Source organism: Tachysurus fulvidraco, chromosome 3, assembly GCF_022655615.1.
Source record: "Tachysurus fulvidraco isolate hzauxx_2018 chromosome 3, HZAU_PFXX_2.0, whole genome shotgun sequence".
NCBI classification, from domain to species: Eukaryota; Metazoa; Chordata; class Actinopteri; order Siluriformes; family Bagridae; genus Tachysurus; species Tachysurus fulvidraco.
Window position 1 is genome coordinate 8,493,209 of NC_062520.1, and position 26,947 is coordinate 8,520,155.

A 26,947-nucleotide genomic window follows, 5' to 3' on the forward strand; every position below is an offset into this window, starting at 1 on the left:
TTTTAGTGCTTTGGGAAATTAAATATCATTTTATTAGCTTATTTATGTATTTATTTATTTTCATTTGAGATAAAATACATTCATTTGATACATATGCCTTCTAAAAGTGAACAAACCTGACTTCATCCCCTGACTCAAATGTGTCTTCAGATGCTGCAGAACTCCTGAATGTTCTATAATCAGTGTCAAACTAACAAATACCTCGAACCAGCACAGTCAGCTGTGCATCACATCTCGCTAATGGCTTCATCAGGGCCTATGGTGGTGTCTCTCAGACCGCTGTCTCTCATTAGCATTTGGACAGAGGCCAGAGGGGTCAAACCACTAGCGCTAAGAGAGAGAGAAAGACTTTTAATGTAGATGCTGGAATCATTCTGACACCGGAACCGAGCATCTGCCGTTAAGACAAATATGCATGTGTATACACACACACACACACACATATGCGTGATCAAGGATTGTGAATGCATTATTACAATAATGAGATCTCATCCCATGACCAGTGTGAACTGTAAACAACCAGCGGTGTAATTGCGGCGCATAAATGGATTCTGATTGCATTATTATTCAATTAAATCCAGTGGAGGAGAACAGGTGGTCTCCTTCTCGCTAAGCATTCTGGGCCATCACTCAAGCGACGGGCGGCTCTGCCCCCGATCGGATAATGATGGAGCCGCAGATTCAGCCAGTCACGTCCGAGTATCTCTTAATGACTGCAGCTGGGACAACTCCAGATTGAGATCCCGCAAGCCGACTGAGAAACCTTGCTCATATTCTTGTTGTTAGTGCCGGAATAATTTTAATCAAACGAGGGACCGAAAGGCTGGGCAGAGCAGGGTCACTTCAATCTTCTCTCACTCCAGTCCAACATTAATAGCTCATGAATAATGAAGCACCGCAGATCCTGGATCACTCCTGTGGGAGTTTTGCTCACACTCCTGGTCAGTCATTGTCTACTTTATGAAGATAAAGCGCATGTGGCTCCACTTGCACATAATAGTACATCATTACTCTGTATGTGTGTAAGTGTTTAATCTCCCAAGGCTAAAAAAAACACGTAGGAGTCGTTACACCTTGGGGATGATTCTACGGCGAAATTTAAGAACGTTTCTTTATCTGTAATCTCCGTTTCAGCATTTCTCACTATTTTTCTATCTGTGACTCTATTTATATACTGTATATATGTCTAGATTTTCTCTCATGCTTCACTAAGCCTCTGTTGTATATTTCGGTTGCAGTAATTATCGATTTCTGTATTTTTCATTCACTTCTTTAACTCTATCGGTCATTTCAGCAGTCGGCCTGTGAAGATTCTGTGCGTGCTTCGGTATAAATGTTTTTATTGTAATTCATATTTTAGTTCTGACTGCAGGCCCAAAGATCCTTTACTGATGAGGTTCACTTTTGAGTCTGGTTCCTCTCAAGGTTTCTTCCTCTTCCTCTTCCATCTAAGAGTTTTTCCTCACTCACCCCCAGTGTTGTAATGAAACAGAGTACAAATACTTTGTTACCGTACTTAAGTAGAAATTTCACGTATCTGTACTTTACTTCGCTATTTAAATTTATGTCAACTTTCACGTTTACTCCACTACCTTTCCTAGATAAAATGTGTACTTTTACTCCATTATATTTCCAATAAGCATCTTCGTTACTCGTTACTACAAAATAAAATCAGAAGAAATGTGTGTGACTGCACATTTAGGCGTTTATCTATAACGTTAATCGGCGGAAAGCCGCAAAGACGGAAACCAAAAGCAGTGAAACGTCACTATTCTTATTACCAGAGTTGTAGCACAAACAAAATATTAATGCAAACAATCCATTTAATACTAAATAAAAATAACATTTATTGATTTGGTCTTTGTCTTGTGAATATTAGTTTATTAATGACTGCATTCATTGGACACACTGTTTGTAGAGAATGCACACATACATGAACTGATCTGATTCAAGACTGGCATCAATACATCATGCTTAAAATTTTGGTGTCCACTTTTGCCATTTTAAATAATACCATAACTTTTGGCTTACTATGTTAGTGATATATAATATAAAACTCTTCTTGTTTTTAATTCTCACTGAGGGCTAAAACCCCTAAAGATGAAACCCTAGAACCGCCCCTGATCTTACGCCTACCGAAAATCACTGAAGTTTTACTTTTACTTCAAATACTTAAGTACATTAAATATCAGAAAATGACTTTTGATACTTAAGTACAGTAAATATCAGATACTTTAAGACTTTTACTTGAGTAATATTCTAAAAGGTGACTTTCACTTCTACCAAAGTCTTTTTCTAGTACGATACTTGTACTTTTACTCAAGTATTGCTTTCTACTACTTTATACAACACTGCACACCCCAGGCTTGTTCATTAGGGATAAATACAAACACATTTAAATATAAGTCTAATATTAATCTTTGTCTTACACTAATCTCCGTATAATATAACATTTTTTTGTATTATGCTTCGTACGTTCTGTAAAGCTGCTTTGAGACAATGTCCATCGTTTAAAAGCGCTATACAAATAAATGCGAATTGGATTGAACTTTAATTCTAAAAAGATGACTTATTCCACTTAATTACTAAATACAACGAAACGATTTCAATATTTTTGAAAACAGATAAAAACAAACGACTTGGTTAGAACAAGACGTTCATTTAATAATGATTTATGAGATTCCTGCTACAAATGAACGCAAAAAGACATACAACACTTTTGTGGCAGGTTTTTTTTCCCGTCGACTATTTAACCGGAATCTGACGATCCGAGTTGCGACACTTTTTGATTATGAAAGTGAAAATGCTGAAATGATTCATTCTACCTAAAGTCACGTCTCTTCGCTCGTGCTTACTGCCTACATTAGTGGTAGGTTTCTTTGTCCTGATCATCTTTATCGTACAATACAACACATTTATCCAGAGCAACCTGAGCTGGTGAGGGTTAAAACTGTGACGAACTCAAGGACCAACAGCATCACACTTAGTGTAGAATAGACGGCTGGGAGCGTCACAGTGGACACGCTGTTATTCTACATGACTAGATCAACCTTCTAACAGCTTTAAGCTAGCACTAGTAGTGAGATCTCATCCACAAACATTTGTTTACAGTCAGGTCAAGGTGATGGGGCAGGAGGGCAGGAGGGCAGGAGAGCTCACTGAGGTTCCTGGGCTCCTGCATTATAGGTCTCTAAATATTTGATCGGTTGAATAAATAAAATCTCTGAAATTTTATCCTTAAGTAAATGACACTCCGGGCACCGTTCAAAGTCGTCTGAAAACAGAGGCTGACATTTGAAAGCTATTGAAGAGCTTGTTATAACTGTTATAACATGGTGAGTGTCATCTTTTTGCAGTCTGGAGATATCAGGCTCTCGCTCGAATATCAAGTTCAGCCCCCTTTTAATGTTCATAATGAATGAGGGAATATTCTGTTGTGGCAGCCAGTGTTGTTGCCCAACACAGTGTTGTTCATTCGTTCTTTCTTTCTTTCTTTCTTTCTTTCTTTCTTTCTTTCTTTCTTTCTTTCTTTCTTTCTTTCTTTCTTTCTTTCTTTCTTTCTTTCTTTCTCTTTCTTTCTTCCATTTTCTTTTTCTTTCTTTCTTTCTTTCTTTCTTTCTTTCTTTCTTTCTTTCTTTCTTTCTTTCTTTCTTTCTTTTTCTTTCTTTCTCTTTCTTTCTTCCATTTTCTTTTTCTTTCTTTCTTTCTTTCTTTCTTTCTTTCTTTCTTTCTCTTTCTTTCTTCCATTTTCTTTTTCTTTCTTTCTTTCTTTCTTTCTTTCTTTCTTTCTTTCTTTCTTTCTTTCTTCCATTTTCTCTTTCTTTCTTTCTTTCTTTCTTTCTTTCTTTCTTTCTTTCTCTCTTTCTTTCTTTCTCTTTTCATTTGTCGTTTTCTCTCTGTATAAGTGGAATTGTTGGTGTTTCTCACACCTTTATCTCTCTGTTTTCACTTAAGGTTATTAAAAGGCAGGTTCCTATACAGTATGCATCTAAACAGTTGCTTTAAGCTCACAGCAGACTTCCAGTCTCAGTGAGTTTATGCTATCTTTCATTTACCCTTTCACACACAACACACACAACACACACACACACATACACACACAAACATCAGAAACCTAAGAAGAGCATCTGATTATTTTTACCGTTTGAAGTTAAAGATAGTGTGTCGGAAAGGAATACTGATTCGCTACAGACTTTGCATGTGTCTTCTTAAGACCTGCTCTTCTTCCTATTCACTTTTTAAACTCGTCAATTGTGACGGCACGATGCGGCTGCCTGGAAACGATGGCATCTCAAGGTTTGTGGATTACTCGCGACAGTGCCCTTCACAACACTCAGCCGAGAATCTGACACCGCAGCAGTCGAGAGAATTTCTATATGTCAAACCTCAGCTCCAGTTCCTAGTGTCAGTTTTGATGTGTGAAGATTCATGGCTAAGCCTCTGAGCAGCTCAGTGGAATATAGTTTGGCGGAGATATATTCAATCTGACTTATTCACAGTGGAACCTCACCTTCGTATCACCTCTGCTTCCTTCTTAATAAAGTTCAAAGTTTTACTTCTGAAATTCTCCAACTCGTCATTGCTCCTTTTGCCCTCTTTGGAAAAGCATGAGGGTTCACACTGTTTTCTGTCTCTTTTCTGTCCGTCAAGTCTGCATGGGTCTAGAGCCATGTTTTTTGTGTGTGTGTTTTTTGTTGTTGTTGTTTTTGTGCTATTTTTTTTATTTGCTTATTCATGCATCGTGGATACGTGTCTTCGTGTGCTGGGATCACAGTAGCTTAAATACCTTTAGATGAATTGTTGTATACAGTATAATCTAATGTTATCCATCCATGTCCATCTTCTACCGCTTATCCGCTTTTTTGGGCCGGGTCGCAGGGGCAGCAGTCTAAGCAGGGATGCCCAGACTTCCCTCTCCCCAGACACTTCCTCCAGCTCTTCCGGGGGAATACCGAGGCGTTCCCAGGCCAGCCGAGAGACATAGTGATTTCTGAGATTCCTGCTACAAACGAACGCAAAAAGATCTAATGTTATATACAATATAATGCTAAATGCTATATACAGTACAAATAATGCCACATGGATACTCGGAACATTACATGCATCTACGTTTTGACCACAAGCATAACCTCGTGATTTGTTAAATGAAATGAAAGCTATATCTTTTTATTCACTCAAATTTCTAAAAATAATATTTGAATTATTTTACAATCATTTTACAATTGTATTTGAATTATTTACATTATTATTTGAAGTTGGTCTATTAAATATAAAATAAGAGTGACATCAGATCTTGCAGATACACACAAGTAGAAAAACATATTTTTTTTAATCAGTTGTTAAGTGACTCATATTTATGCTAATCGACTGTTTTAATTTTTTTAATTAATTTATTTTTTCAGTGGTTAGTATGTGTTCATCTATTTTAATATTTTTAAAGCACACTTTTTTTTTTAATAAATCTGTGACTTTTTCATCTTTGTAAGAAATCTCAGTCATTTTAAAGCCATGAAACGAACATGCTACATTTATGCAAAATGTTAAGTTTCATCTACATTTTTATCTTAATGCTATTTAAAACATTTTGCTTATAATATTTGCATATTGAAAAAGTTTCAGGATTAAAACAGTGACACCGAGTTGCATAAATAATCTTTCATTATTTCCAGCCCTGTGTGAGCTTGTGTTGAGCTCTGGCTCTGTGTTTATGGTGTGTTATGCTGCATCTTTAGTCCTGAGCTGCTGGTCATTAACACATTTGTGTGATTGTGCAGGACGCTGGGGCTGCTGGTGAAGAGGTTGGAGAGAGGAGGAAAGGCAGAGCGCGAGAGTCTCTTTCAGGAAAATGACTGCATCGTGCGCATTAATAACAGCGACCTGCGCAACATCCGATTCGAACAGTAAGCCTTTATTCCAGTAACTTACTCTGCTGTTTCATTCAAGCACTCGCATCTTCTAGGTCCAGCTCTCTGTCTTGTGTATTTGTGTAATATCTAATAAGAAGGCTGGTCAAAGTATGTGTCTGTGTGTGTGTCTGTGTGTGTGTCTGTGTGTCACCAGTCCCCTCTCTCTCTCTCTCTCTCTCTCTCTCACTCTCTCTCTCACTTCTCTCTCTCACATATGCAGTGATTAGAGAGAGAGAGAGAGAGAGAGAGAGAGAGTGGACTGGTGACACACACACACACACACACACACACACACACACACACACACACACACTTTGACCAGCCTTCTTATTAGAATTTAATTTTGATGTTCCCTTTCAAAAAAAAAAAAAAAAAAAACCACAAGCAAATAAATAAATAAATAATTGTTGATTCATTCACTCTACTGGCTTGCCCTTCCCTAATTAGCAAAGTCGAATGTCATTCATGTGTTGTGCAAATTTTCTGTTCTCCAAAGGGCCTAGTTACACCTTGTGGCCACTGTTAATCCTTTTTTTTTTTTTTTTTTTTTTAATTATTAATGAAAAAGTCAACAAATGGCATAATTCCTGTATTGACTCTGATCACCAGAGACACACACACATCACAAACTACTTTTGTTTTTACTATTTATTTATTTAAATGTATATTTTTCTGTGTATCTTCTGTCACATCCTGTTCCTCTCGGGTTCCTCGGTGCTCAGGTTATGCCGTCACTCTCCTCATGGTCAAGTAGTGATGAAGCAATAGTATAGTCAGTGGGTCATGGAGCTGAAATGGACATTATTGTAGTCTAATAGTAATTTACCCTCTTTTTATTTAACCTTTACTCGTTTAGCCACGCTCACCTTTAACATCGCGTATCTAAAAGCCTGTCTGTGATAGGATGCTCGGGTGCCGAGACGATTTACAGACACGGCGTACAGACTAAACACACACCTGAGCAGTTCTTTAGCTCGAGCCATCTTTTCTCTCTGCAGCGCACAGAAAACAGAGAGATGCTGATATCCCTGAGATCCCGAATTCTATCTCTACGCTTCTTTTCTTCTCACCCCCTCCGTCAACTTCTTTCATCCCTTCATCTCTCTTTTCTGACTGGGTGGCATGCAGAGATTCAATTCAAAGAGATATTCTAATCTTTATTAAATTGTTTTGCATGGATAAATATTTAGTGCTGCTTAATCTAGCTCAGTGTAATGATGCATTGATGGAGTCGTTTATTATTCAATCAGAGGCGGGGAGCTGTGTGATTAGCTGCGTGCCACGGCTCTGCTCGTTAACACACAAACACACACGCGCGCGCGCACGCACACACACGTAGATGCACACATACACACTGTTGTTTACTTGATTTTGGAAGGGTGAATTAGCATAAGAATGAAGAGAGGTCTCTTGGCGAGGCTGCATTACTCTGTAGATGCAGAGACTGAACTCAGTGAACAGCTTATTACAGAAGCTGCTCAGAGAGAGCCCGACACACACACACACACACACACACACACACACACACACACACACACACACACACACACACACACACACACACACATTTGCATTCATGCACTTGTGGTTCTAATTTCTTTCAGCACTCTTTCTCATAATCCTTTGTGATTGTGTGTCGTATTGTGAAGGTATGTATTGTGAAGTTGAGCTCAAATGTATTTCACAAAATGTCAATTTGTGTCTTATCATCGAACCGGGACAAACCCGACATAAAAGAAACATCCTAAGTTCTGGCGAAAATTGTTCGGGGCATAATTTCTAGCGCGGGGTGTCGTGTGTTACTTGGCAACAACGTTGGTTAGTTTCCAAACCTCAGCGTAGGTTCCAGTCATGTTCTTGCCTTCATCACGTCATTAAGTGATATTTTTGTACTTTGTCTGGTTTTGAGTAAAGTTCAAAGAAGGTAGATGTTTTAAAACTTAACATTGACAGGTATCTAAAGGTGCCACCTTGTCCTTATTGGTCCAACACTGGTGGTCCATGTCATCATTAATCTACAGAACCCGGAGCTTCACGGACAGAGTTAAACTCCCCAGACCAGATATTTTATTAACGATTGCCAGAAAGTATAAACACTACACAATTTGATCTGTGCATGTTTATTGTGTTTGTTACATTTGACACTTTTTTAAAAAGTGCATTTTGCATTTTTCTTTAAAGTTCTAATCAAAATCCCTCACGGTTTGCTGAAGGTTTCGATTAGATTATATGAAGTACCCTCGTTTCTGTGTGGACATGTATATTGGGCTCTAATGCATCTCTGTTTACTCCCCAAGGCTGTGTGATTATGTAAATGAAATAAAAGATAATGTAATATGTGAATTAGCCTTGCTTTCAGCTCCAGCAGTGCAATTAGCCGGCGATTAGTAATGCCGATTTGCTGACCTTTGAATGTGTCTTCCTCTTAACTGGACAAGTGTCTCCAGTACCAGAAAAATGCTGTCTGCCACAAATGTCTGTGACCTAACTGAATAATTTGATTATTGGTTTTATTTTTATTCTTGTCGATTTAACTGTTTTTCTTCATTTTGTTTTTTTCACTCTTCCAGAGCACAGGACTTATTTAGGCAGGCCATGCGTTCCTCGTTCATCCTGTTCCATGTGGTTCCAGCATTGAGGAAAGTACAGTATGAGCAGTTCTCCCAGAGTGAGCTTAGTGTCCAGCCTGGCGTTGGAGCTCCCGGCGCTGGAGTTCCTGGTACTGGAGGTCCTGGTCCCAGTCCCCGAGGTCCTGGTCCTGGTCCCAAACATCTATCCGCTGACTCCAAACCTGGTCCTGGTCCTGGTCCTAGCCGACTATCTCCTGAACCCAAACCTGGTGAAAGGGGTAGTGTAGTGGTCGGAGGCATCGATTACAGTCCTAAAAGACTGTCTAAGAGTGGACCGCATCCTAACATTAATCACCAGACCCCGTCTTCCCAAATAGAGCAAAACCAACCTTATTCAGAAACAGCACCCATCATCAGTCCAGCCAGCAAGGCTTCCACAGGCTTCACCAAAAAGATCGGTCGCAAGTTTAACGTCCAGCTCAGAAAAGGTGAGAAGAAAGAACCTGACATATGACTTGGGTATGTAAGGTATTGGGAACCTGTAGAAGCGTAAAACTTGTTTGTGATTTGTTGTATTTGGACATTTAACGTTTTAACTTGGCCCAGTGTGAGGGCCATGTACTGGTCCATCTCAGGTAGTTATATACAGAGTATCTTCATAGCGCGGCACCAACAATGTACTCTCTTTGTCTACTGATACAAATGAAGATGCAAGTCCCTATGCTTTCAGCCATTTAAATCCACACCCCGCTTCAAGGTCCATGTTGTATCTTAAAGCTAGCCGACTCACCCAGTTATAAATGCAGTGCAGTGTCCACCTGTACATTTCTCTTCCTACATTTTAACAGTTTAACTTAAGAATTTCAATTGAACTTTCTGCTAAGAAACTAACTGTAAACATTTAAGCTCACATTAACTCGCTGGTTTGTACAATCTGCGTATTAGCGTGGAAATGATCACATAGGTTAAGTGGTTAAGGTGTTGGGCTACTGATTGGAAGGTCATGGGTTCGAACCCCAGGTCCACCAAGCTGCCACTGCTGGGCCCCTGAGCAAGGCCTTTAACCCTCAGTTGCTCAGTTGTAAGTCACTCTGGATAAGGGTGTCTGCTAAATCCCATAAATGTAAATGTAAATTTATAGTTATTTGTTTTTTCTGCTTTGGAAGCCTACAACTGATCATTTTGTTTTTATAGCTTTAAAAAAATGGAACATATAAACTTTTTTTTTTTTTTTAAACTCGTGAACATGTAAACATGTTATATGTAGTCTTGAAAGAGACCAATTTCTTCGAGGGGTTTCTCCTTATTGTTCAACATCAGGAACCTTTTTTTTTTACTATCTAAAATCATAGCATTCTGTTGAGTCCAAAAAATAGGTCACATGACCCTACATTTCTGAGCGGCGGCTGTCATCTGCATTCTATAATGCATTAAAAATGACCAGCCATGACTTCCACGGATTATTTTTCGCGGTGAGAAGTTGTTTCTTTGAAGCCGTTTCCGATTTCACCTGCTATTAATGGCTGATGATATCTGTGTTGTCTGTGCAGGGATTTGTCTCTATGTGACTAATATAATTAGCACTTCAAAGCACGATAGTTGCTGTAGTGAGAGATTGTGAAGCTCATGCTTTCTGTCAGCCTGACCCGCCGCTCCAAATCCTGCACGGCAAAATTATCGCAGCTTTTCACGTTGCCTGAAAGCCTCACGTGTCTATCAGAGGGTCTTTAAATGACTTGTACAGATGACTGCAAACACGCTCAGAGCCTTGTGTTGTTTGACAAATAACTTATGGAAGGTTTCAGACTCACTGAGATCTCTCTAATGGCAGATACAGACCGACTGCTTCCCGGTACAATTCCCGTATGCCGTAATCATACGTTTCAGAGTATTTAAATAAAAGGGAAGATTAAAAGCCTTTTTTTGTCAGCGGGATGGAAACACAGTAAGAGAGAAGAACAGTTAAGATGCAGTTAGTCCCTTAACAACAAACAGCAAACCCCCGACAACCTGTCCCACTGGGAGAAATATTCAGAGGCCACGCGCATCGACTGCTTTAATTGAAAAGACAGCTGCAGGCAGGAAGGGGACTGTTAGCATTAGCTACGATAACGATACGTGCTTGTCATGCACTGCCCTGAGTGGTAAATGAAAACAGCACAATTTCAGTTGTTTGTGTGCTCAGTTGCATGTTTCCTTTTTATCACTGACATTGAGTGTGTGTTTGTGTTCTCCACAAACTTACTTGAGGCATTTATATACTTATAATATACACCTAGATACAGTACATATAACATTTAATGACCATCCGGTACATACGTTATTCCTCTGTAAAAGAATGTTAACCATATACATTGCATTTTCTGTTTGCTAGCTAGATCACATGGCTAATGCTAGCAGATTGCTTGTCAGTGAAACCAGTCCACGCATCTTAGCATGCTATTTCACAGGACAGCTTTATCTTCTTGCACATACATGAGCTTCATACTCAGCAATGATTGGCTCATTTCTTGCTGATTAACAGGGGAAAGCATGGCTAATTTTGCTCTCTTGGACTCCGGGCCACGGATAGCTGTGGTGTTGTTGGGATTCGAATCAGAAATCCCCTGAGGTTCATAGGATGCTTTTATCCTACTTTTGCAAAGTTGTTGTTTTCTCCATAAATGAATCATAGTCATTGTTTTCTGAGGTGATGTTCTTACAGACCTTGCATCTTGCTCATAGAAGCAAACTTAACTGAATTCCCGGAATGCTTCTTGCTTATACTTGGGAAACGCACACCATCATGTCCTCGTTTCACCCCAGTGAGTTAAAGTTAAGAGAGAGGACAAGAGAGAGTGTTTACGGCGGCGTGCCCGTTGGCATGACCGATCCTGATGCAGCAGATGCTGAAAGCTGGTGATTTGGCGTGAGACTTTATCAGAGCTCGCGGGAGGTGCTGAATGCGGCTTTAACAAGAGAGGGCTGTGTTGCAGGCTAATCTGAGGGAGTCATCGCACACCAGTCCGAGCTAAACGAGTGGTACACACCTCACCCTTTTTACCAACCCCACAGCGTACAGCTGCATTTACACAATCCTCTCATTTATAGCCCCGTTCGTGAGATTGACCCGGTGACGCAGGCCTGAGTCTCGGATAAACTCTACACTCTGCTAGCCCTGACCTGGTTCTGCTCCAGTGAAGCTCCTGCCGTCTCTGCCTTTATTTACAGTCTAACCAACAGCTGAGCTTTGACCATTCTCAGAGAATTACTGTAGCAGTCATTTTTTATTTTTATTTTTTCATGTCAGCTGAGGTTTTGTTTTTTTGAATTCCCGTTTTCTGGCCTAAGCTATTTCACTTGTTCAGCTTTCTGTCATGTTTCTTTTTCCCCCCAAGGCTGGTTTCTGGAAGGCCACATGACATGGCCAATGTGGGCTTTATCAAAACTCATTCTGGTGATTTATTTTTACTTTTCCCCTTCAATTATAATGGCTACGGCTCAAAATCCTTCTTTTTTTCTTCTGTCTCTATTAGTCACTGTGTCCTAATCAAATAATAGACTATGCAGAACCCAATTTTCACCTTGGTCTTAACAGCCTTTTGCCTTCTGACCATAAGTTAATTGGATTGTTTAAAACCAGGACTTTTTGGAAAGGAAACGAAAACATTTTTCCTCCATCATTTTACATTTGCATTACCAAAATGCAAAGACCAAAAACGGAAGTGAAGACATCGGTGATTAATTAGCCGGCTGTTGGAGAGGCATTTCTCTAATTACCTGATTGAGCACCATTAGCACCGGACTCTCCTAATGCCCAAAGAATTGTAAAAGGACATTGGATTATCTCTAATATCCAACAACGATCAGTGTTGTGTGCTCTGATTGCCTCTCCTTCGCAACAGAATGTCTAAAATTAGACCCATGAATTGCAAAGATGGATCTGAATGAGCCTGCTGTACGTTTTAGTGCTGCATGTTTACTCTTCCCCTGGGTTGAGCAGTCCAAGAGCGCTACTTTCTGAGTGGCCCAAATAGTGAAGAAGCCTGACTTAATGGCTATAAATGTGTCTTAAAATGAAGATACACGTATCCCGATGCACCTATCTCTCTCTGCATCGTCTCGCTTGCCCGTCTGTGCTCTCTGAGTAATGCAGGGCCTCTCCGGTGATAAGGTCAGTGCCGCCGTACACTCCCCGCTCGGACCTGCTCTGTAGAGCTCTCCAGCTTCACTCAGTCCACCCATTTATATTCATTTGCTTCTTCCAAAAAGGTCGCTTTGTGGATGGCAAGCAAATTGCTTTAGAGACCCCATCCCTGAACCCTTAACTACATTTCCCTAGGATTTAGTAGCATCTGTGGCAAGCTGTAAAGCTCAATTTGCCTAAAGATTCAGTGCATCAAGCGCCAATCAAAAAAGAACCTGTCTTACCTTGGCCTTGTAACGAGTGGCTCGTCCTTCCAGTGCAAGATTCGTCTGACTTGGACTTAAATATACACTGTCACGATCCTGTTAGGCTCATAAGCGTATCCTGTTCCAGAGCTTTAGACAGAGCTAAATTTGCCATGCTCACAGATGGCCCTCAAACATTTCATTAGGGTTTGCAGTTGGTCGCATGTTTAGACATTTGTATGTTTTGATATGTACGTTCACGTACGGCCAGTCATGCACTAATGGAGCGCACAGCAACCTGTTTTATTTTTTTCTTCTTCTCTCCACTCCCCTGAAGGTTTTGAAAATAGCCCTGCTGATGGACTCTGATTGGTTATTAGATACAGTCGCTTTTAGGCTTTAGCTTGGGCTGTAATTTTACTGCGGCCAATATAATGCCTTTGCCAGTGATTTACTAGGTAAGTTATAGCATGCCTGCACGCACGCATATGTCTGTGGGTGTGTGTTTATATTAATGTGTTCTCAGGGAATTTTTCTAAAGCAGTGTACTGACCAGAATCAAATTTTAGAAAGCAAGACATGCCTTTATTTGTGCATCAGTGGTTTTTTTGCACTGTTACAGAATTGCACCAACAGATTGTTGCAGTTTTTGAAGTATTTCTTGCTCAGCTGTGGGCTTGATGGGCGGTAATTATTATTTATTTCTGCTTTATTCAGGACCAGAAGGACTTGGCTTCAGTATCACATCACGTGACGTTCCCATCGGAGGCTCCGCCCCAATCTACGTGAAGAACATCCTTCCTCGTGGAGCAGCCATCCAAGATGGCCAACTGAAAGCCAATGACCGGCTTCTGGAGGTGAGAAAGATGGAAGCTTGGCAGCTGATATATCACCACAGAACATTCTATTCCTTATAACAGAGGAGCTTCTCGCATGGGTTTATACCTGTCGCTTTTAACATCGTCATTCTCTTAGTCATTTCCTGCTTCTTGCTGCTCATGCTGGAATTGCTGGATGTCAGTCTTGCTCACAGTCCTGGCTTGGTCGAAAGATTTGAGAACATATTTTTTCAGCTTGAAGATAGCAATTACTTTTAATCGAGCAAGCAGATCAATTTTAGAAAGAGTTGATTCTAAAAATTTGATCATTTCAAAAAAGGTTTTGTTATTACTATGATTTAAATTTGATGAAATACTGTGAATACTTCTATGTATATTCTTGCAAAGTAAAAAAAAAAGTTCTGACATGAGTGAGGGGTCCTTAAGACAGCGACGTGACATAAGGCTAAGTACGGTGACCCATACTCAGAATTCGTTCTCTGTATTTAACCCATCCAAAGTGCACACACACACAGCAGTTAGGATTCACACAACCTTAGGGTTAGGATTCAAACTCTTTAACCATTAGGCCACGACTTCCTCTAACCATTAGGCCACAGCTTCCCCATTGAAGGTGGTTTTTTTTTTTTTGGGCTATTTTTAACCGATGCTAGCTATGCATTTGCACTGAATTGACTAACGCATAAACCAGGTTTACGGCCAAGTTCGTGTTTAAGGGCTATGGAAATACCGTGACATGTTCGGAGTGAAGAGGTCTTTTTGCTTTTTTGGTGAAAGGGAATAAAAGGTATTTTAGAAAGCAGTGTTTCAAAAAAGTTTTAAAGAACCCATTTTGGCCAGCTTGTAAAAAAAAAAGCACATTTTATTTAGCTATATAGTGGCACACCTGCATGTTCTTGTTCCACTGCTGGAGTTCGTGCCTGAAACCGTGGCTAGTGCAGAGGCTGACTCAGATCTCACTGGCCTCCAGTCGCACACTCACCTGGCTCCATCAACACACCGCTGTGCACACACTCGGCCTGCATCAGCATCACCGCAGTCATGCTGGTGTGTAAATTAGACCAGTCAGAACCCTCGCTTATGCTGTGTTTGTAACCGTGTTTGGGCGTGTTGAGTATCAGCAGGTTGTGGTCCCAGATGCAGGAGCAGAGGGAAGAAATTAACTCTGAGCTTTTGCTATTTTTGTAACTTAATATCCAAATGCATTTTATTGTCTAGGCTTTTTGTATTCCTTAGGGGTCATGGCAGTTTAATAAGCTTTAGATTCATTCTGAGATAAATTAACATTAGGGAAGAATGAGACAGGTGGGTACTAGATACACACAACTACTGTAGTCTGTAAAAAACTCCAGGTAAAAGAAGAAGGAAAAAAGGGAGCAGGGAGGATATTAGGGGCAGTGGTGGCTCAACTGGTTAAGGCTCTGGGTTGTTGATCGGAGGAGTGGGGTTCAAGGCCCAGCACAGCCAGGCTGCCCAACCCTCCCTGCTTCAGGGGTGCTGTATCATAGCTGCCCCTGCACTCTGACCCCAACCTCCTCAGTTGGGGTATGTGAAGAAAAGAATTCCACTGTGCTGTAATGTATATGTGGCGATAATAAAGGCTTCTGTGCCCCTGTTCAATGTAGAGTATCTTAAAAAAAAAAACAAAAAAAAACCCCACACACTGGATATTGTATCGTACAATCCGTCCGATTTAATAGGAACACTGGTACATCCCATGTTTCTGCTATTTCCTGATGGGGCAGCAATGCATTGCAATGCAACTTCAGTTAATGTTTGCATCAGAATGCGGAAAAATGCAATCTCAGTGATTGTGACCGTCATATGGTATTTGGTACCAGACAGTCTGCTTAGAGCATTTCATAAACTGCTGATCTCTTGGGATTTTCATACTCAAGATTCTATAGGCTTTACACGAATAGTGTGAAAAACATAACATAAATCTTCCACTGAGTTGCGATTCTAAACGCAAAACCGGTTTAAACAGACAGGAAGTGTACAATAACTCACATAACCACACTTTATAAGCACCCAGAAGAGAAAAGGATCTCAGGACGCGCCTCATACTGAACCCGATGTGGACGGGATACGACAGATGATGATCTTTATCAGGTTCCCCTCCTGTCGAATGACAAGAGTCCTAGGTGTACAAGGTGTACAAGTGTTCACCATGAAACAAATGACTAATAGAGTACTATTTACACTTACATGTCCTGGGGCTGCTTCTCATGACCTCATGTCCTCATGTCCTCATGTCAAAACTGTATTTTCTTAATTAACCGGAAATGTAAAATGTAAACAAAAGCAAACTCTGTTGGTTATATTGAATAGTTAATATCAAGCAACAGTGAAAGTCAGTCTTGCTCACAGTCCTGGCTTGGTCGAAAGATTTGAGAACATATTTTGTCAGCTTGAAGATAGCGATTACTTTTAACAGAGCAAGCAGATCCATTTTAAAAAGAGTTGATTCTAAAAATTCGATAACTTCAAAAAAGGTTTTGTTATTACTATGATTTCAATTTGTTAAAATACTGTAAATATTTCTATGTATATTCTTCCAAAGTTAAAAAAAAAAAAGTTCTGGCATGAGTGAGGTTCGTAACGTGTCCTTAAGACAGCGACGTGACATACTGGTGACACATACTGGTGACACACCCGGAGAAGTGGGCAGCCATTTATGCTGGAGCAGTCGGGGGGTTTTGCTGGTCGTGGTATTGCTGGTATTGCTGCATTAACATACCGCGTATGCTAACTAATCAGGGTTGCTTAGACCATTTTCTCCAGTTTATATTGAAGTGAAGATATTTTGTATGTTCAAATAAAGTGTGTGTCCGTGTGTGTGTAGGTGAACGGGGTGGATCTGAACGGGAAGACTCAGGAGGAGGTGGTGGCACTTCTCCGCTCCACTCCAATGGGAGGCACTGTTAGTCTGCAGGTCGTCCGCCAGGAGGACACCTTCCTGCCTCGTGAAGTGGTAAAACACACACACACACACCATATTTGCTTTCTCACTTCTGCAGTCTGTGTTGTAAATGTAATCAGATGCAGAATCACGCCTCTGGACCATATGTTTGTACACGCTTTCGCTTAACTCTCTCAGTCTTGGCTCAGTTCACGTAAGCGACTAAGAAGCTGTGTTCAGAATAACGAGGGTGAAAAGCATGCTATGTTACAGGTACATTATTTCACCCGGTCCATTCCTCCCCACCGACTGACTGACGGATGAGATATTCGAGTGCATTTTAATTCAATCCGCCTTTCACAGGAACGGCAAATGAAATTGGACGCAGTAAAGATGCATTATTCTACACACACTGATGATATATTTATATATTATTTACAGCATGTAGCAGACACTCTTATCCAAAGTGACTTACAGTTTTTTATACACCTGAGCAATTGAGGGTTAAGGGCCTTGCTCAGGGGCCTTGTAGTGGCAACCTGTTGGACCTGGGATTCGAACCAATGACCTTCCGATCTGTAGTCAAACACCTTAACCACTGAGCTACCACATCCTATGATAATCATGAGGATTAACCATGATAATCTTCGTAGCGAAAGATAATCTTCGTGCAAAAGAAGCTCAGAAAGTGTCGTCATGTCGTAGCTTTCTCTCGCTCTCTCACAAACACAGCATTTCCCTTTCATTCCTATAGAGACAATAGATACTGTAGATAGTCACCTCCCACTCCTAGCTTTCCTCCCATCTCTCATAGCTTTCCTTTCCTTGCTATTCCAAAGTCTCTCTTTCTCTCTTTGTTTATGGATCTTTTTGCTTTGATTTTCAGAAACATTCTGTGTTTTTCTTCGAGGGGAAATTGAAAGGAGTTGGACGCTTCATTACTCTCATTGCCACATTAACATTCAGGGAGCTTTTGGCTCTGCAACACTCTCAGTTCAGCATTAAAGCATCTCAATAATCCATACCCTCATGTTCATAAAAATCAGATTAGTGAGACATCATTCCACAGCTGAAGGTTATTGCAGACAAAGCAGAGAGAGAGAGAGAGAGTGGCAGTTTATTTCATCTGTTGTTTTGAAACTGGTAGAGAGATGTGCACAGAGTGGGTGGATGAACGGATTAGGGGGAGATGCGCTGGACGACGCGGTGGCATGTGGAGCGGGGAAACACTGCGCTCGTTGGCTGGAGGAATGGTAGAAACTTTACTGCAACGTTGCTTATGATCTTGAAAGTTCTAAATTAAGCGCAGTGCATTGTGGGAACTCCAGACAGAGCCGAGAGGTGGATGCTGTCGTTTGCTGTCTTCTGGTGAATCATATCAAGAGAACACCAGCTGACTTGCTCGTTTGTCCAGCAGGCAGAGATAAGCAATACCTTTCAGACACAATGAGATCATCATGTCCTAATGGATAGTGAAGTGTTTTTTTTTGTTGTTTTTTTTTTACGTTAAATGGTTCATGATCAAGAACACGGGTCCATGTTAACGTCTAATGAAGTATTGGTTATCTATCTATCTATCTATCTATCTATCTATCTATCTATCTATCTATCTATCTATCTATCTATCTATCTATCTATCTATCTATCTATCTATCTATCTATCTATCTATCTATCTATCTATCTATCTATCTATCTATCTATCTATCTATCTATCTTTTTGTCACAAAAATCTCTTCATGTCCAGCTGAAAACCCACTGGAGTTTCCTAGCTTTAATATTTTACATTTTGGTTTTATATGGACACAGTGTACCTTTGATAGAGTTAGGGGTCTTGAGGTAGGGGTCTTGACCTACTTTCTGAATGTTACAGCTCACGGATCTTAATCCAGACATGTGGATTAGCTGAATATAAAACGTGGCTTCCATCGAGTGATCTTTTTTTTCCCCTCCTACACGTTCACCAAACTTCAGGGAACTTTACGGAAGACCTTTAGGGATAATTTGACCATTTTGTTTACTTCGATCTTCATAACGAAGTGAAAAATGTAACTCAAATCCGTTCAATATTCTCTTCGATACAAAATGAAGTGAAATTAAGATTAATTTATTAAAATGATTTTTCGTTTGCACACATACTGTACATAGACCTCTTCTGAAGGCATAATCGTGCTTAATATGGTTTCTTTTAGCCTCCTCATGATATTTATTCACCTCTTTGCTTCTGCACTGTGCATTTGATTAGCCTTCTCCTAAGCTCGAGGGAGTGTCTAGGCTTTGGGCAGATGCTCCTCAGCACGGGCAGTGACTTACTGAAAAGGGTGTCGGCTCTAACCTTTACTCACAGTGTGAGCAGGTCCACAGGGATGCACTGAAAAATGAGCTTTGACGCCCGCACCCGGCCCTCGCCGTACAAAGGAGGGAGAAAAGACAAAGAAAGAGAGAGAGAGAGAGAGAGAGAAGCTCCAGTGAACTCCAAAGGGGCTCGGATCAATGGAGCGCTGCCCTTGAAGAGGAGTTGAAGGGAGGATTGGTTTCAGTCGAGGGGAGCGAGACACCGGTGCAGTGAGGACACAGCCGAGTTGTGTTGGGGAATTTACACAAACACTCAAATCTTGGCTAAGTGCGGAGATGCTGATAGGCGTGATCCCGTGTCCTGGTATTTATAGCGCTCTCTCTGTTGCTGCAGTTTGCCTGTATGAATCAACAGAAGATAAGAGAAGAATGAAGAGGGATATTTGCATTGCATGACTAAAAAGCTCCTGGAAAAACTCTAAAATGCTAAGCCAGTGTTTATCTTGTTCCTTACATTATCGTTATCCACCCCCCCCATCCCACCCACCCAATTTTCCTCATGATTTAATCTTCAGTCAGTTCTTACTTTTTTGATTTATAAGTGATTTCTTCACATCTTAGGCGCTAATCAGCCATTCTGTACGCATGCATACATAAGCTACTCTAAGCCTGTTATTAGCTCCCGACTGACGGACGGGATAGTCAGGACCGTCATGTTTCCCCACCCAGAAACCATGACCCCTTATGCAATCTTGAGATCCCAGCATCAACATGATCAAGATTCACACTCCTAATCACCCAATAGAGAAGTCATCTATGGCGTTTTAAGCCAGCTGAAGTTTTAAAGGCTTTCATTTACTTTCCTGTCTCTACTTTTATGGCTCGTGAGCAGAGCTGATAGCTGCAGAGTTGCTGGAAAAGATGGAGATGAGTCAGAAAGAAGCCAAGCAGGAGATCTTGGCTTGAAAATAGATATAAAGGCAACAGATGAGACAGCTGGGATAAGAATCGGAGGCACTGAGGCGTCAGAAATCCCTGCCGCTAAAAAAAAATGTATCGGTTCAAAATTCAAAACAAAACCAGGATAAGTGCATTGAAGGAAGAACTGCGCAAAGGCAGACGTGCAGCGCTTAATGAAATCTTCACACACACACACACACACACACACACACACACACACACACACACACACACTTTCACTCCAAGGCCATGGCCAACGACTTTGAATTATTCATGTCCACAGAGGCAATTACCTAGCACACTAATATGGCCCGCAGCATGATAGGCGGCAGAGAGCATTAAAGCGGCCTGCCACACAATTCCGTTGCGTAAACAAGAAAGTCGCTACGGGCCACCTGACCACTATTGGACATTTTATCAGCACATTTTATCGTTCGGTGCGTCCTGCCTCGAATGTGTGTCTTCTACTAAACCGCAGTGACGAGCGCACATGGAATATTGTCTTTCACATGAATACATTCTCTCTTATCTGTTGCTCTTTCCTCAGAGAAATAAATCAGTCAATGTCATGCCTCAGCAAACACACTGGACAGAAGAAGGCAAGAAAGAAGCGAGAAAATGAATCGTTCCATGCGCACAGTCACCGAATGCTTATTGAAAGTGACAACACCCAGGTTTTCACCTGTTGAGTCGGAATTGGCAGCAACAAGCCGTCACTACTAGAGCGAGGTTGCCTCAGCCACGTCCGCTGTGTTCAGATCTGGTAATGAGCGCTAGCTCACCGTGTATCTCTGCTTTTTCTGTTCATCTGTTCGAATTACTGTCAAACAAAACATATTTATCACCACTAATACCTTATTCTTAAAAGGATAACGTCGAGACTGGGACTAAGTGGGACATATCTGGTAGGAGGCCATGTGACCGAGTCGCCGGTACATGTAATAAACTCGCTCAGGTTCATAGTTGTCCAGTTCTACAAGTAAACTGTGCTCGGAGCAACGCATGACTCTAATTTAATCCTGTTTGTACATTCAGAGCTGGCTACATGCACTCATGATTCTTACATGCACTCAGCGCCGGTTCTAGGATTTCACCTTTAGGGGGTTTTAGCCCTCAGTGAGAATTTAAAACAAGAAGTTTTATATTATATATTATATGACTACATAGTAAGCCAAACGTTATGGTATTATTTAAAATGGCAAAAGTGGACACCAACATTTTAAGCATGATGTAATGATGTCAGTCTTGAATCAGATCAGTTCATGTATGTGTGCATTCTCTACAAACAGTGTGTCCAATGAATGCAGTCATTAGTAAACTAATATTCACAAGACAAAGACCAAATCAATAAATCTTATTTTTATTTAGTAGAAAATGGATTGTTTGCATTAATATTTTGTTTGTGCTACAACTCTGGTAATAAGAATAGTGACTTTTTTTGGTTGCCGTCTTTGCGGCTTTCCGCCGATTAACGTTATAGATAAACGCCTCCAGCTCTGACCACACGTGCACGCTGCGCGTACTTGTGCTTCTCCGTATAAATAAAACAGACAGCTGATGACGCAAGACTACAACGTAAAAGCAAATTAAAAAAATCACTCTTGGATCAAACTGATAAATAATTATCTTTCCCATCGACGACATGTCCTGCATTTTAACGTAATATTTATTGTTTATTTATGAAAGTAAAAATTATACTTTTAGTTTTAGGGTGGCTGAGATTACAGACAGGGGGCTGAAGCCACCCTAAAAAAGGCCTAGAACCGCCCCTGTATGCACTCATATAATATCAGAAAATATAATTTAACTATCCAGCATTCAAATCACAAGAGACGACATTGCAGTTTTCCATACTTTTGAGCTTAAATAAAAAGCCAAATAGATTAGCAAACGTTTTTTTGTAGTTTGTATGTTGCACAAGTGTGAATTTTTGGTTAGTATTTAAAGCTTTGTCCAAGCTCTGTTGTGGTGTGCAGCTGTTTCCAGATGACTCTTATTCCCTTTTGGGCCTGGATCTTTTTTACAGTTTCTTCATCATGTCATCTCAGGGATTTTTTTTTTTTTCTACTCCGCCATCACCTCTGGGGATCTAAATATAAATCTACATCCATATTCCCGCAAAGCTGCTTTGTGCCGATGCCTGTTGTTCAAAGTGCTATACAAATAAAATTGAATTGAAAATTGAATGTAGAAGCATCTGACATTTGCACTCGGCTGTTACTCGGCTGCTACAACTGGATGCGCCGCACAGCCTTAAGATTTCCTTTCTGATGCAGTACATGGGCAGCATGATAACAGGCTTATAAGATGAATCAAGTCTGTAGGAGGAAGCATAAATATGCCAGAACCCAAGCTTCACTATTAAAAATGCTAGTTTTACGCTGATATTCTGATTCGCTTATGTTATAAAATCAGCCTTTCTATTATTAAAAACAGCACGTTATGACTGACAGAGTGCTTTATAAAAAAAAATCCCTTTTAATCAGAAACACCCAGCTGCACAGGATGTTTTCTCTTTCACCGGGCTTTTGTACATCTGCATCATCGTCGCTCATTAATCCCATCTATTTGTGCAACCAAAGGAAATCGGCTGCGGATCTGATGCACAGCAGCTTGCCAGATCGTCGGATGACGGCGCGAACGGCGCATCATCTCGGTTCAGCACGGAGTAGTAATTAAACACTGCATTAAAGTCCTCTTTATGATCAGATCGCAGTTGTCACAGATCCATTAGACACCAGGGCTGCCAAGCAAAGAGAATCTTAATTGCGCAATTAATTTGAGCGTGCAATTCTACTGACAGTTGGATTTATGCTTTCCAGCGAGGCCAGCTTCAGACAAATGCTCGACAGTTTGCATTTTAATAAAAGCTGTTGAGTGTCCTGGGCGTAAGCATTAAGTCCTGCTGCTGGACCTGTTTAACATTTCTGATTCACGGTCTCTTGTCCTGTCTCATGTCAGGAAGCATCTACGATCTCGATCAGGACGGGAAGTGGGACGTTCTCCCGTCGATGCTCCCGAAGTACAGCATGAGCTTAGGAAAGAAAGATTCATCAGGGTTTATACACATTAAATAAAAAAGGTCAAATGATATAGCTGTTGTTAAATCATTATCTATCCTTCTTATTTTGCCAAACTTTATACCTTTTAGAATAACCTGGAAAAAATATCCCTTCCATACAGTTACGCAAATTTTTAGAAATCACGTGCAGCTCGGTGAACTTTAAAACAGTCCTCCTTTTGTGCAATATCCAGGTCATTGCATTAGACCTTTCCACTGCATGCATTCCCAAATGGTAACAATTATTCACAGTAGATGATATCTCGCTTTCCTAAATAACTTCATACACAAGAAACATGAACACACACAACCACAGTGTTTCTCAAGAGCCAAAAACGAAAGGTCATGTCTTAACATTTATGGCCCTAGTCATTTCCTCTGTGCTGAATGCGTAGGCCAAAAAGAGGGAAAGCGAGAAGAACAATTTATTAAACTGGGAGCGGAGCGTGAGGCTCACTCTTAAACCAGCTTTTATTGGAAGTATTGATGGAAGCACACTGAGGATAACTTTTAGAGGGTGCTAAGCTTAGGGAATTATTTATTAATATTGACAGACCTGTAGAGTATTGGCCCTGGTGGTGAAGTCCGAGGACACACACTGTGCCGTTTTTCACAGCCCACTCATGCGGGTTAATAGTGGACCCGCTTTACGATACCCAGTTTGGATAGTAAAGCAGTGGGGTTTTTTTTTTTTGGATGCCTATTGAAGCGATTGGTTTTATATTCCTTTACTGGATGTGACTTTACACTTCAGTCACCTCATTCACTTCTGTGCCAGCACTAACAATCTGGCTGCGTCACATCCTTCCCTGTCCTTTAGCTCACCTCCACATATTATGCACAGGAAGAGCCAGTGAGCTGTCCACAGTGTGATTTGAGACAAAAGTTAAAAAGAAAACGTAAATGGGTGTCGTCCGTGCTCGCGATGAGCCAGGTCAGAGTCTGCAGTCATAGAGAGTTGTGTCTGCCCCCTTGCTTTAATATAATTAGCTGTCTTAGAGAGTTATGCATTTGAGCCTGCTGCTTTACAGTCAGGATGAGGTCATATTCAGCAAGATTTGCTTACAAGGTGCAAAAAAGTCCTGTTCTGTAGAAGATTCAGCCAACTTCCTTACCTTCGGGTGTCACCTCAGGTTCAGGGCAAGCGGGGCTGTAGACGGATTATTAATTTAATACTTGTTTAAACATATACATTTATATATATATATATACGTGTATATATATATATATATATATATATATATATATATATATATATATATATATATATATATATATATATATATATACGTATATATATATACACGTATATATACACGTGTATATATATACGTATATATATATATATATATATATATATATATATATATATATATATATATATATATAATGTAAGATTTTACATGTAAAACACATTTTTTAGAATTAAAATAATTTTCTTTTCTCAAAATAAATGTCATTTTGCGTACGTTAAATAAATGATAACACCATTTTCTTAAAAAAAATAAAATAAAAATGACACCATTAATGAATGCTATCCATTATAAAATACCACTGATCCATACTGTGTTGTAGAAATATCTCTTTTTAATTCTAATTAATTCAGACAGTAGGCCATTACTGAGAGCATGTGGAATTTAGTATTCGTTCAAAGTCTTTGTTCTACAGTAAGTGTTGGACAGAGTTGTACTTTTTGGTGCAGTTGGAATTGGTCTGAACTCGCAGTGAAGGTTAAACTAAACCCTAAAGTGTCCTCGCGCAGGTGTCTTCCAGACTTCATCCAGAGCAAAGTAAAAGCATGGTATGTCATGTTTACCAGCAATCACTCACACTTTCTTGCGTCCTTTCTGATTGTTCCTGTGGTCAGTGTGACATTTCCAGGATGGCGTGCCAATCAAACCCCTCTTTCCTCTTCAGTGTCTCTCATTGTCTGGTGTCCCTGCTGTGGAAATTACCCCATACCCATCTATTCCCCATGCTTGAGATATGTTTAACTTCAATTGCCTGTCTTTTTATCCCTCTGCAATCTTCCCCTTGATTTCTTTCTTTCTTCCAACTTTTTTTCTCATTTAGACGTTCTCTGTTCTAGTTTTGCAGACGAGCACCTGTATTGTCGATGACGGTTATTAGAGTGAGAAATGTGCCAGAAGTCGTGGCATGGTTCAAAGCAGATGAGCCAGGCGTTTTCAGTAATTAAGCCGACTGTTGCTAAGTGCACCGGAAGACAATGGTGGTTTGTTGACGACCATTTTCTGTACACCAGTTTGGAGCTGCCACCTGTTTTCGTTTAGTACCTTTTTCCAGCAGCTGTGGCGGTAATTAGCCTCACCGCTGGCATGGTATTGTTGTTGAGCACTGATAAACAAGCCGGTTTGGGCCATTTGGAGGGACACACATGGCCTGTTCTAGGAAAACGCCTCTGACTGAGTGGAGCGGAACCACACAGGATGTACACGCTGCTGAGCAGTATTTCTTTGATCATTTCATTTCATATTATTTTTATTTGTAGCTACAAAAACTGAGATTTATAGCCCTAATATATGAGCCAGAGGTTAGACTGGCAAGGAAAAACTCCCTGAGAGGACATGAAAAAAAACAACCTATCTTCTTATGGGTGACAAATGTGTTGTCAGGATGTTTAGTATGAGCTTATTGTGATGGGGGGAAAAAACAGTCTTTGTGATTAAAGCAGCAGGTACGATTTAAGTGCTTGATGTTTACAGCTAGCATTTTATCCCCCACATTGTCTAATACTTTGCAAAAAAATGACATTTCAGCACATGAAATGTCTATTTTCAACAAGACTACACCTAAATAAATATACGAGTATCACATTTACATATGTTATTTAGCAGACACCCTTACAGAGTGACTTACAATTTTTATTTCAGTTTATACAACTGAGCAATTGAGGGTTAGGGGCCTTGCTCAGGGGCCCAGCAGTGACAGCTTGGTGGACCTGGGATTCAAACTCATGACCTTCTGAGTAGTAGTCCAACACCTTAATCACTAGGCTAGGACATCCCTACCACATATTAACACTTTTGCTTTTTGTTTTTTTGCTTGTATTACTTCTTGAATGATATGTACTGTACTTAAAATGAGCCAAATTATCTGCCAAGACATAATCAATATTTTACTTTTACAAGCTTGAAATGAGTAAAATTGTCTAGAAATAAGTTTAATCATCTCAGATTTGGTTTCTTTTAATCTTCTTAATAATAAATAAAATGCCATATCAGGATATTCCCTATGATGTCATATTTCGCAGTGTATCTGCCTCAGCGTTAGTCACGATTCATTCGCATTACTGTGCAGACTGTGCAGCTTCTTCTGCATGCTAATGTACATAGTAAAACTCAACTATATGAAATATCAAAAAATGTCATGCCATTAAAAATAGAAATACCTGATTGTGATTTTAAAATGGTAATCATGACCTAGTCGTGCTCGTTCAGGAATAATCTTAAGAATTACTTTGGCTGTAAGGACTTCTCTGATTAGGCTGTGTTAACATGTCTGTGACCTTTTAAAGCTTTCGTGTTTTTTCTTTCTTTCTTTCTTTTCTCCCTTCACCTACTTTCTCGTCCTCTCTCTCCAGCTTAATTGTACCTGAAAGCTCGAAATCCGCATTAGTCTGAGGTGTTTTATATGCACTTTCTCTCAGAGCTCGTCTAGAAAGAAACAGGGGAATGTTAAAATACTTATCATGCACAAAACCCTCTTTGCAATTATATACTTGACTGATTTCCTTTATGCACTTAAATTTATTTCCAGTGACCTTTATGTCTTTACCCCATTCAGACAAGAGAGCAGATGAAACACTGCTAATTGGTTCGGTTGAGGATGTGTAGGAAAAGTCTGAGAGGTTGTATGAAAGAGAAACAATGTGCTTTTCCACTTCAACGTTGTTGTTTTTTTCCGCTCTTTATGTCGTACCGTCTTTCTCTGTCTGCTTGTTCATCTCTGAATTTTTCTTTGGTACACTATCTCTCAAAGGTTTCTTTTTTTTTCTTTTTTCTTTTTCTTTTTTAAATAATTATTA

At 40.2% G+C, this 26,947-nt stretch overlaps 1 protein-coding gene across 4 annotated transcripts in view; it reads left to right on the plus strand.

The window, feature by feature from the left end:
* pard3aa (par-3 family cell polarity regulator alpha, a) overlaps positions 1-26,947 on the plus strand; it is a 409,979-nt gene that overhangs the window by 189,920 nt on the left and 193,112 nt on the right. For all 4 annotated transcript variants that reach the window (XM_027149211.2, XM_027149213.2, XM_027149212.2 and 1 more), the window contains exons 8-11: positions 5,775-5,900; positions 8,477-8,964; positions 13,565-13,704; positions 16,532-16,660. In XM_027149211.2, coding sequence (XP_027005012.1) covers positions 5,775-5,900; positions 8,477-8,964; positions 13,565-13,704; positions 16,532-16,660 — 883 coding nt within the window. The remainder of the gene's footprint in view (positions 1-5,774; positions 5,901-8,476; positions 8,965-13,564; positions 13,705-16,531; positions 16,661-26,947) is intronic.